Below are 13054 nucleotides of genomic sequence, written 5' to 3'. Positions count from 1 at the left end.
GTGTCTTTTTTTTTTGTTGTGACACCATGCCCGTGGTGAGCCACCGGATGTTTGGAATGTTTTTTTTTAAATATAAGCGTGGCATTGCTGTGGGTGGCAGAGGGGGGTCGTTGGGCAGTTATAGAGGGGCAGAGGGTAGTGCATAAAAGTCCATTGTTGAATCGAGAGCTTAATTTATCACAAAATATCTTAGGGCCCTCTCGTAGACTGGAGCTGTGCCCAATATCCAGAGCGAGATGGTATTCTGGATGTGGTGGTCGTTGAGCCAGACAGAGCCAGTTGCATTAGCCCTGGTTGTATTGTTCTTCTATGTCCACAACACCACGGAGAATGGTACTCTCAGCACTCTTGACCTCCGAGCAACTTGGCCACCTCTTGAAGTGAATATTAAACGTCCGTTCGAACGGCTGCCGTAATTTTACAGAAACACTCGACGGGGACTAGGCAACGCACAAAACCACTCTTACATTTTTTTTTAAACAACAGTTTTATTTGTATGGACTTTTTTCGTTTGTAAGGCACTTTTGAGTTTAGTGTTGTCACGCCAAAAACCCCGTTAGTCTAAAAAAAAAAAATCTACGTCAAACATGTAAAATTGCAACGTTCAACAAAGAAAAATAGAAGTGACTTTAATATCACCGGCAGTTCCATCGGTGTGAAATGTACGTTGTAAAAAAAAGTCTAAAGTGATTTCTTGCTCTCAAGTGAACATCAAGGAGCCAGTGGTTGAAAAAATCCACATTGTTACAGTGGGGACGAGTCTTCTCCACAGCACCCAACCCCTGTTGATCTTCTCGAAGGAGGGATGATGGGCAAAGTCAGCCACTCTTCCTCACCCCCCCGAACCCCACGATTTGAACTCGGCAACCTTCCGATTGCGAGCCGCTTGCTTCGCCGCCGAGCCGGTTACGAAGTGTACTTCAGCACCGTCTAACAGCCGACACGTGAACATCGCTTAACTACGCAGAAATACTTTTAGCTATATATATAACAGCTTATTGGCAGCAAGGAAGCGTCGTCCTAGGACTCCAGCAGAAACGTACTTTAGCACCGTGAAATCTCTATTGTCTGCACCCGCCGTTGACTAAAACCCACGACTTACGTTGGCTACCATGTGAACGTTTCACCGAGCCTGGGAGCTCTTGGATAATACTGCTTTGGTGAGCGTCGGCGTTCCGGACTGCTTCTGCCGGAAAGAACGACCGCTAATAATTGCCCTTGAACCCATAGGCGGTAAAGCGGGGAAATGTTTTCAGATTTGGTTACCGGTTCTAAAAAAATACGTCACTGGCACCCGATTCTGGCGGGATTTTATAAATGAAAGCACCGGATTGGCCCCCGCGAGCGTACGGACGGCACGAGTCGCCGCGTGGTACATTCGCCCTCGCTCTTCACGTCAAAGATTTAAGGTGCAGCCCTTCAATTGCTTGCCCACGCGACTGCTGGAAGAAGGGCCTCCTCCACGAGAGGCGGCTCTAGGGGGCTTGTATTTGGTCTACTCTTTCACGCAGACTGGAGGTGCATTCGAAGAGCAGACCGCTCAATGCGCCCACTTAACTCCGGTGCTGCTAATGCCTCGTTCAAGTATAAAATCTCTGGAGTGCTCGTCCTTTGAATGCATCTCCAGGCGTCTTGGAGGAGGGTGAAGCCGTACCCAAACGGTATAAAGAATTTTTGCCCTTGGGACATTTTTACACGTGCGGGAAAACCGGTGACTTAAAACTTTCGTGCTGTTAGCGGCAATGCAATAAAAAACGCACAAAACAGATGTTAACAACCCTACTAATAATACATATGGAGTGTTAATTTCTAAGGCAAATGTAGATTTTTTTTTTTTTAAAAACGTTACGCCTATTCATGGAAAACCGAACGCACCATCACCAACCACCCACCCAGCGTGGACGAGAACTCAGTTCGTCCGAGTACGTGCGACACCACCCACCGTGGTATATTACAGCCATTGGCGTTAGGAAGCAAGTCTCCCACACACCGCACGTGCCCCATCATTGCTAAACAGCACCGCGCGATTTAGCACGTGGGACACGTGTACACACACGCACAGGCGCGCACGACCGCGGTGTAAATTATAACTGCACATGACAAGGGTCTCTCCCCGTTTAACCCATCGGACCACTGGTGGCAAGTCCTGTTTGCGAGCACCTATTAACGGGCTTGGCGCGGCACACGAGTGGTGGGGCGGTGTGGTCGGCGCCACGCTTGGGCCGCCTGTGTCCCCCCCCCCCCCCCCCCAGCGCTGGGTGGTATTTACGTGCTCGCTAATACAGCTCAGTCGACCAAGAGGGAGAACCAGGAGCGGCGCTTTGGGTATTCGTCACCGACGCAGGCGGCGGCTGGGCAATGTCAATTTCGGGTCGGCGAGTCCGTGACGCAAGCCGTTCACCACCGTCTCCGTCAAAGGACGGTCTCTACGAATGGCGCTTACGTTGAACTTCCTCCGCCACCGTACGTAGCCAACCGTGCCAATCGGAGGTGCGGGGTAGGGACGGCAAACGAAACGCGCGGGATGCATCTCGCATGCGCGGTGTGTGACCACTTTCATTTGCGTGAAGGTAAATGGGGCCACCTGCGTGGGAGAGGTGGAACAGGGTGGGTTTGTAGACTGGGGGGGGAGGTGGGCCCCCTTTGTCGACCGTAGTGGTTTTGCTTCGCCTAACCCGACATCGCCACCTGGCGACCGGGGCAGACAGCCGCTCGTGTACGGTATTGCAGTGTGATCATTACGCCTTCATCACGAGACCTCCTTTGCCAGTATTACATTATGATAATAGGGTTTTCCCTTTTCTGGCAATAATAAAACAGCTGTGTTAAGATGTTAAAACGCCAAACTGAAACCTTTGCAAGGAATCATGTCTGCATTAAACCACACAGGACTTGTGGTGAACATGCAAATAAAAAAAACATGCTCTGACAGTATGTGCATCGTCTTTGAAACTGATTGGTCCACACCAGAGACGGCTTGTTTAGAGCCTCGTCTCACTGACAGTGTTCGACCAGAGGACGCCACAAGGCGAACAGCACAAAGACAACGCCACTATCAGGACATCGAGAGCTCTGGTTGAGCAGCTACATCATGGGACCTCCTTTGCCAGAAACGGGACAACCCTATTATCATAATTGAATACTGGCTTCAGTTAGGTGTTTTAACATCTTAACACCTGTTTTACTGCCAGAAAATGGAAACACCTACTATCAATTGCGCCTTCTTTGCTCGTGAAAGCCTCGGCGACTCGCGAGTTCTCTCTCAAGTCTCGTTTTCAGGAGGATCCTGTCAGGTTTTCGTTGTCGGGGCCCCGGGGTGTAGGTGGTGTGCCATGCTGCTGCTGTGTATAATCCCAACTGAGTAATAAGCAAGTATTTTTTTCGGGCATTGGGATATTTGACCGATGCGGGTTATGCTGTACGTTTAGCGACAGGAGGAAATCCATGCAGAATGGAGAGAACATGCCAACTCCACTCACACAAAGTTCCCCCCCGTGTAGCCTTCAACTGACTGTTGGGGCAAGCGCTGTTGGGGCAAGCGAATAGCACCTATGAAGACCGGCACCACGGCACACGAGGTGGTGGGTGGCCAGCACTCCGCCCGGCCACTATTGTCTCCCGAGTGGCGATAATGGCCTTCAGGCTGAGTAGACCTAGGGGAGGTCCAGGACCAATTCAGATAATAGTCACCGGTGTTGGCCGCGAGTGGGAATCCAACCCCGGTCGCTGGGTTCGTAGCGATGCACCACCACTCCCCACGCGGGCTGTGAGTGATATTTAACCGTACTTCTCAGCAGCTGCCGCTGTTTCGGGCAGTGGGCCAATTTCAGATTTTGAGTAGTATTCTGTATCACAGAGAGGAGATGTATTGCCCTTAGCGCCCACAGGCCTTGGCCAAATCACTCGCCCACTTAATCACTCACCGAGTTGCTCACCCATCCACTCACTCAATCACTTTCTCACTCAGTTACAGAGCCACTCGACCACTCACTAACTCACCCACCCGCTCGCACATTCACTCACTCCGCTCAATCATCCGCTCATTCACTGATTAAACTCGCCAAACCATTTTACCTACACACTCACTCACTCCACCAGCTCACCCACTCCACCAGCTCACCCACTCAACTCATTCGCCCACTCACTCCACTCACTCGTCCACTCGTTCCAACTCGCCCAACAACAACAACAACCACCATTCGCCACTAAGTGTCTGTGACGTCACCACGCGCTTGCGCCAGGCCAGGTGCACTTTAGGGCCGGTTGAAGTCTCGAACGCCCGCTTGCAGGAGGTCACGGTACAGACAGGGACCATAGGTCGACCGCCTTAGGTGACTGGCCGATGCGCCACCTTACGATGCCAACTCACCCAACCACTTACGCACACACTTGCCCACTTCACCCGCTCGCCCACCCACTCGCCCTCCCGCCCGCCCGCTCGCTCGCTCCCCCGCCGCTCTCGCGCGTCACAGCTCGTCGTGCCGGTAGGTGAACTCGCGTGCCGATATGAAGCCGTCCTCATCCTCGTCCTCCTTGGTGAAGATGTCTTCCACGAGGCCCTGGTACGACTCGTTGTGGTTCACCCCGGACTTGGAGAACTCCTTGCGGAGGTACTCCTCCACCTGGCGGGGCAGGGCGACATCCATCAGCATCATCGGCAGCATCGGCGACAGTATAATTATCAACATCACCGCCGTTAGTATCAGCATCGTGATTAATTTCCGTGAGGTCAACATCATCGGCAGGGACATCGGTATCTTCAACATAGTCCGTTTTTAGCATCGGCGCGATCGTTAGTATCGGCAACAGCTTCAGCGTCATCAGCAACATCAGCAGCAGCAACTTCATCGGCAACATTATCTCTGGTCATAACATCATCAACAGCAGCATCGGCAGTACCACCAGGTGCCTCAATGTAAAGGGGTTTGACTTCACCGAGATTCATCAGCATGGCAAGCGCTCATGAACTAATGCGACGTGCCTGCCCTCTTGTCAGTCAGCAGGGCAAGGCCCGCGTGGCCGAAGGAGCCCCATCATCGTCATCGCTGTAATTGTCATCGTCTTCGTCGTCGTCTTCGTCGTCAGTGTCGTGATCTTTGTCCTCGCGAGACCTCGATGCGCGACAGCTTCCAGTCGTCGTCGAGGTCCATCTCCTGGAAGGACTCGTGCGAGCGGGGGCCGTTCCGGATCTCGTGCAGCTCCATGTCGAAGACGAGCGTCGCGTCCGGCGGGATTCGCCCTGCACGCCGCACAGGGATCATCATCATCATCACTGTCATTATGGGTTTTGTCGTTATCGTCGTCATCCTCGTCACCTTCATCGTTATCGTCATTGCCACCATCGACACCATCGCCGTTACCACCATCGCCACCGATAATGTAGTTACTATGCCACTGATAATGTAGTTACTACGCCACTGATAATGTAGTTACTACACCACTGATAATGTAGTTACTACACCTGATAATGTAGTCACTACACCACTCATAATGTAGTTACTACACCACTGATAATGTAGTTACTACACCACTGATAATGTAGTTACTACACCACTGATGTAGTTACTACACCACTGATAATGTAGTCACTACACCACTGATAATGTAGTTACTATGTCACTGATAATGTAGTTACTACGTCACTGATAATGTAGTTACTACACCACTGATAATGTAGTTACTACACCACTGATAATGTAGTCACTACACTACTGATAATGTAGTTACTACACAACTGACAATATAGTTACTACACCACTGATAATGTAGTTACTACGTCACTGATAATGTAGTTACTACACCACTGATAATATAGTTACTACACCACTGATAATGTAGTTACTACACCACTGATAATGTAGTTACGTCACTGATAATGTAGTTACTACACCACTGATAATGTAGTTACTACACCACTGCTAATATAGTTACTACACCACTGCTAATGTAGTTACTACATCACTGATAATGTAGTTACTACACCACTGATAATGTAGTTACTACACCACTGATAATGTAGTTACTACGTCACTGATAATGTAGTTACTACACCACTGATAATGTAGTTACTACACCACTGATAATGTAGTCACTACACCACTGATAATGTAGTTACTACGTCACTGATAATGTAGTTACTACACCACTGATAATGTAGTCACTACACCACTGATAATGTAGTCACTACACCACTGATAATGTAGTTACTACACCACTGATAATGTAGTTACTACACCACTGATAATGTAGTTACTATGTCACTGATAATGTAGTTACTACACCACTGATAATGTAGTTACTACACCACTGATAATGTAGTTACTACGTCACTGATAATGTAGTTACTACGCCACTGATAATGTAGTTACTACACCACTGATAATGTAGTTACTACACCACTGATAATGTAGTTACTACGTCACTGATAATGTAGTTACTACACCACTGATAATGTAGTTACTACACCACTGATAATGTAGTCACTACACTACTGATAATGTAGTTACTACACCACTGACAATGTAGTTACTACACCACTGATAATGTAGTTACTACGTCACTGATAATGTAGTTACTACACCACTGATAATATAGTTACTACACCACTGATAATGTAGTTACTACACCACTGATAATGTAGTTACTACGTCACTGATAATGTAGTTACTACACCACTGATAATGTAGTTACTACACCACTGATAATGTAGTTACTACACCACTGATAATGTAGTTACTACGTCACTGATAATGTAGTTACTACACCACTGATAATGTAGTTACTACACCACTGATAATGTAGTTACTACGTCACTGATAATGTAGTTACTACACCACTGATAATGTAGTTACTACACCACTGATAATGTAGTCACTACACCACTGATAATGTAGTTACTACGTCACTGATAATGTAGTTACTACACCACTGATAATGTAGTCACTACACCACTGATAATGTAGTCACTACACCACTGATAATGTAGTTACTACACCACTGATAATGTAGTTACTACACCACTGATAATGTAGTCACTACACCACTGATAATGTAGTTACTACGTCACTGATAATGTAGTTTACTACACCACTGATAATGTAGTTACTACACCACTGATAATGTAGTTACTACGTCACTGATAATGTAGTTACTACGCCACTGATAATGTGGTTATTACACCACTGATAATGTAGTCACTACACCACTGATAATGTAGTTACTACGCCACTGATAATGTAGTTACTACACCACTGCTAATGTAGTTACTACGTCACTGATAATGTAGTTACTACACCACTGCTAATGTAGTTACTACGCCACTGATAATGTGGTTATTACACCACTGATAATGTAGTCACTACACCACTGATAATGCAGTTACTACACCACTGATAATGTAGTTACTACACCACTGATAATGTAGTCACTACACCACTGATAATGTAGTCACTACACCACTCATAATGTAGTTACTACACCATTGATAATGTAGTCACTACGCCACTGATAATGTAGTTACTACGCCACTGATAATGTAGTTACTACACCACTGATAATGTAGTCACTACACCACTGATAATGTAGTCACTACACCACTGATAATGTAGTTTACTACACCACTGATAATGTAGTTACTACACCACTGATAATGTAGTTACTACACCACTGATAATGTAGTCACTACACCACTGATAATGTAGTTACTACACCACTGATAATGTAGTTACTACACCACTGATAATGTAGTTACTACACCACTGATAATGTAGTTACTACACCACTGATAATGTAGTTATTACACCACTGATAATGTAGTTACTACACCACTGATAATGTAGTCACTACGCCACTGATAATGTAGTTACTACGCCACTGATAATGTAGTTACTACACCACTGATAATGTAGTCACTACACCACTCATAATGTAGTTACTACACCATTGATAATGTAGTCACTACGCCACTGATAATGTAGTTACTACGCCACTGATAATGTAGTTACTACACCACTGATAATGTAGTCACTACACCACTGATAATGTAGTCACTACACCACTGATAATGTAGTTTACTACACCACTGATAATGTAGTTACTACACCACTGATAATGTAGTTACTACACCACTGATAATGTAGTCACTACACCACTGATAATGTAGTTACTACACCACTGATAATGTAGTTACTACACCACTGATAATGTAGTCACTACACCACTGATAATGTAGTTACTACGTCACTGATAATGTAGTTACTACACCACTGATAATGTAGTTACTACACCACTGATAATGTAGTTACTACACCACTGATAATGTAGTTACTACACCACTGATAATGTAGTTACTACACCACTGATAATGTAGTTACTACACCACTGACAATGTAGTTACTACACCACTGATAATGTAGTTATTACACCACTGATAATGTAGTTACTACACCACTGATAATGTAGTCACTACACCACTGATAATGTAGTTACTACACCACTGATAATGTAGTCACTACACCACTGATAATGTAGTCACTACACCACTGATAATGTAGTTATTACACCACTGATAATGTAGTTATTACACCACTGATAATGTAGTTACTACACCACTGATAATGTAGTCACTACACCACTGATAATGTAGTTATTACACCACTGATAATGTAGTTACTACACCACTGATAATGTAGTTACTACACCACTGATAATGTAGTCACTACACCACTGATAATGTAGTTACTACACCACTGATAATGTAGTTACTACACCACTGATAATGTAGTTACTACGTCACTGATAATGTAGTTACTACACCACTGATAATGTAGTTACTACACCACTGATAATGTAGTCACTACACCACTGATAATGTAGTCACTACACCACTGATAATGTAGTTACTACACCACTGATAATGTAGTTACTACACCACTGATAATGTAGTCACTACATCACTGATAATGTAGTCACTACACCACTGATAATGTAGTTACTACACCACTGATAATGTAGTTACTACACCACTGATAATGTAGTTTACTACACCACTGATAATGTAGTTACTACACCACTGATAATGTAGTCACTACACCACTGATAATGTAGTTACTACACCACTGATAATGTAGTCACTACACCACTGATAATGTAGTCACTACACCACTGATAATGTAGTTACTACACCACTGATAATGTAGTTACTACACCACTGATAATGTAGTTTACTACACCACTGATAATGTAGTTACTACGTCACTGATAATGTAGTTACTACGTCACTGATAATGTAGTTACTACACCACTGATAATGTAGTTACTACACCACTGATAATGTAGTCACTACACCACTGATAATGTAGTTACTACACCACTGATAATGTAGTTACTACACCACTGATAATGTAGTTACTACACCACTGATAATGTAGTCACTACATCACTGATAATGTAGTCACTACACCACTGATAATGTAGTTACTACACCACTGATAATGTAGTTACTACACCACTGATAATGTAGTTTACTACACCACTGATAATGTAGTTACTACACCACTGATAATGTAGTCACTACACCACTGATAATGTAGTTACTACACCACTGATAATGTAGTCACTACACCACTGATAATGTAGTCACTACACCACTGATAATGTAGTTACTACACCACTGATAATGTAGTTACTACACCACTGATAATGTAGTTTACTACACCACTGATAATGTAGTTACTACGTCACTGATAATGTAGTTACTACGTCACTGATAATGTAGTTACTACACCACTGATAATGTAGTTACTACACCACTGATAATGTAGTCACTACACCACTGATAATGTAGTTACTACACCACTGATAATGTAGTTACTACACCACTGATAATGTTGTTACTACACCACTGATAATGTAGTTACTACACCACTGATAATGTAGTTACTACACCACTGATAATGTAGTTACTACGTCACTGATAATGTAGTTACTACACCACTGATAATGTAGTTACTACACCACTGATAATGTAGTTACTACGTCACTGATAATGTAGTTACTACACCACTGATAATGTAGTTACTACACCACTGATAATGTAGTTACTACACCACTGATAATGTAGTTACTACACCACTGATAATGTAGTTACTACACCACTGATAATGTAGTTACTACACCACTGATAATGTAGTTACTACACCACTGATAATGTAGTTACTACACCACTGATAATGTAGTTACTACACCACTGATAATGTAGTTACTACGTCACTGATAATGTAGTTACTACACCACTGATAATGTAGTTACTACACCACTGATAATGTAGTTACTACACCACTGATAATGTAGTTACTACACCACTGATAATGTTGTCACTACGCCGCTGGCGGTAGTGGAGTCTAGAGTCCTAGTCGTGGACCCGGCACGTCGTGGCGACGTGCAGCTGGACGGGCCCTCACCCTTGCCCTCCTTGCCGTAGGCGAGGGCGGGCGGCACGTTGAGGCGCCGCTTCTCGCCCACACACATGCCCACGAGGCCGCGGTCCCAGCCCCGGATCACCTCGCCCACCCCCAGCGTCACCCACACGGGGTGACCATTGTTGTGCTCGTCGCTGTGATGGGAGGAGGTGGCGGGAGGGGCGGAGGGGGGCGCGCACATCGTCCACATCGTCCACATCGGCATCGCCACAACTACGCCACCACAATCATCATCGCCACGCTATTACCATCATCATCGTCACAACCATGCAAAAACCATCAATCACATAATCGTTACTTAATATTTATACCGCAGCTTACGCAGCACTCACCTGCTCACAGCCCTTCCTTCACCGAACCTCCACTCTATCCATCTACTCACCTTCTCCCCTCGCACCTCGCTCGACTCACCTCTCCAGCTACCCTCACATCGCCACTCCATCACCTCACCCTCTGCGACGTGCCCCACCTCACACATCCCTCACCTCCACCCCCCCCACACTCCACCCCGCACCCTCCACCTCCACCCTCCCCCCACACCCTTCACCTCCACCCCCACCCTCCACCTCCCCCCCCACCCTCCACCCCCCCCACCCTCCACCTCCCCCCCCCACCCTCCACCTCCCCCCCCACCCTCCACCTCCCCCCCCACCCTCCACCTCCCCCCCCACCCTCCACCTCCCCCCCCCACCCTCCACCTCCCCCCCCACCCTCCACCTCCCCCCCCATCCTCCACCTCCCCCCCCACCCTCCACCTCCCCCCGCACCCTCCACCCCCACCCTCCACCTCCCCCCCCACCCTCCACCTCCCCCCCCATCCTCCACCTCCCCCCCACCCTCCACCTCCCCCCGCACCCTCCACCCCCACCCTCCACCTCCCCCCCCATCCTCCACCTCCCCCCCCACCCTCCACCTCCCACCCTCCCCACCCTCCACCTCCCCCCCCTTCCTCCCCACCCTCCACCTCCCCCCCCACCCTCCACCTCCCCCCCCACCCTCCACCTCCCCCCCCACCCTCCACCTCCACCCCACCCCCCACCCTCCACCTCCCCCCCCACCCTCCACCTCCCCCCCACCCCCCACCCTCCACCTCCCCCCCCACCCTCCACCCCCACCTGCACCCTCCACCCCCACCCTCCACCTCCACTCTCCCCCCCTCCACCTCCACCCCCCCACCCCCCACCCTCCACCCCCACCTGCACCCTCCACCCCCACCCTCCACCCCCATCCTCCACCTCCACCCCCACCCTCCACCCCCACCCTCCACCTCCCCCCCACCCTCCCCTCCCCCCGCCCCCCGTGGTGTCTCACGTGGAGTGGAAGCGGGTGCCGTTCTCGAGGAACCCGCGGTAGGACAGCGCCACGAGGTCGCCTCGCTTGCTCTTGCGATGGCACAGGAATGGCCGGTGCGTCACCTCCACCTTCACCTCCGCCTCGGGGATCTTGGCGGCTGCCGTCGGTCGCGGCTGCGGCAGCAGCAGCAGGGGCAGCAGCAGGGGCAGCAGCAGCAGGGGCAGCAGCGGCGGCGGCGGCGAGCGAGCCGAGTCCATCGCAAGCTCGCGGCGTGAGAAGCGAGGGGGGCGAGCGCGGCCGATCCTCAGCCGGGGCGGCGTGCGTGGCAAGGCGTGACGTCACGGGATGGGGGTGTGTGACGTCACGCGCGATTAGCATAACGGTATTCCGATTCATACATCGCCAGTGTCGTGTATCGGGGCCGTCCATAAATGACGTCACGCGATTTTGGACTATTTTGACCCCCCCCTTCGTCACACGGCGTCACAAAAAGTCAGAACCCCCCCTCAAATATGACGTCACAAAGCTCTGCCCCCCCCCCAAAATATATATGCTTCAAATAGCTTTAGACTATTGTCATTGTAGTGCGTATTTAATGTGGCGCTGCACTCTGATGTTGTAGGAGAAAACATTTATTAAAAAGTAAACTTAATTAAGTAGAACGTGTTGTCTATATTTATTAAAATTTGCGCATTTTACGTGACGTCACATTTCTCAAATCCCCCCCTCGTCACACATCGTCACAAATGTCTGACCCCCCTCCCCCCCTAGGTGCGTGACGTCATTTATGGACGGCCCCATCACAATTTGCGTAATCGCTAGAGTCGTCGTTGTGGGGTAAACTAAATAAGCCACAAATAAGCGGACAATGTGTGTATGTCTCCCACGTATATCTCCGTATATATATAAAATATCTAAAAGTACAGGACAGCATTTATCATTTGTGGAAGCCAGGTAGCTTCTGAAAAATAAGTGAATGCCTCAGTGGTAGGCTGGGGATGGTTTCGTGTTGTATTTGTTTGTGTTTGAGTGATTTATTTACCTTGCTTGTACTTTGTACTACTACTGTATCGTGTTTGTACTGTTGTTGTAACGTCCTCACCCCGTGGCCCCTGCTGGACATCTGTGAAAGAAAGAGCTTCATAGAGAATAAAATAATAAATTAATAAAATAAACCAATAAAATTCTCACGACGTTTCGGCCACAACACAAGTGGCCTTCTTCAGGTGAAAGGAAGAGACCTGTCGGGACGACAGAGCTTCAATGTTATTTTATTAATTTAT

The 13054-nt window shown here is 47.7% G+C and overlaps 1 protein-coding gene across 1 annotated transcript; it reads right to left on the bottom strand.

The window, feature by feature from the left end:
- Positions 1–468: 468 nt before the first annotated feature.
- FKBP14 (FKBP prolyl isomerase 14) lies at positions 469–12169 on the bottom strand. Its single transcript, XM_032975507.2, has 4 exons — positions 11790–12169; positions 10461–10612; positions 5112–5239; positions 469–4622 (listed from the first exon to the last, which is right to left on the bottom strand). Exons 1-4 carry the CDS (start codon positions 12026–12028, stop codon positions 4467–4469), a joined length of 675 nt encoding a protein of 224 aa, XP_032831398.2. The 5' UTR covers positions 12029–12169; the 3' UTR covers positions 469–4466.
- Between the last annotated feature and the right edge of the window lie 885 nt (positions 12170–13054).

The sequence above is a fragment of the Petromyzon marinus genome, chromosome 56 (genome assembly GCF_048934315.1).
Source record: "Petromyzon marinus isolate PM22_M1 ecotype Great Lakes invasive population chromosome 56, UKy_Petmar_22M1.pri1.0, whole genome shotgun sequence".
In the NCBI taxonomy this organism is placed as follows: domain Eukaryota; kingdom Metazoa; phylum Chordata; class Hyperoartia; order Petromyzontiformes; family Petromyzontidae; genus Petromyzon; species Petromyzon marinus.
Note: the sequence above shows the minus strand (reverse complement) of the source record. Positions and strands in the feature narration are given on the sequence as shown.

Excerpts from the sequence above, each read along its gene's own strand:
- FKBP14 (XM_032975507.2), bottom strand. The coding sequence starts at position 12,028 with ATGGACTCGGCTCGCTCGCCGCCGCCGCCGCTGCTGCCCCTGCTGCTG. Across the intron at positions 10,613-11,789 it reads GGCACCCGCTTCCACTCCAC|CGACGAGCACAACAATGGTC; the intron begins GTGAGACACCAC and ends CTCCCATCACAG. Across the intron at positions 5,240-10,460 it reads CTACGGCAAGGAGGGCAAGG|GGCGAATCCCGCCGGACGCG; the intron begins GTGAGGGCCCGT and ends TGCGGCGTGCAG.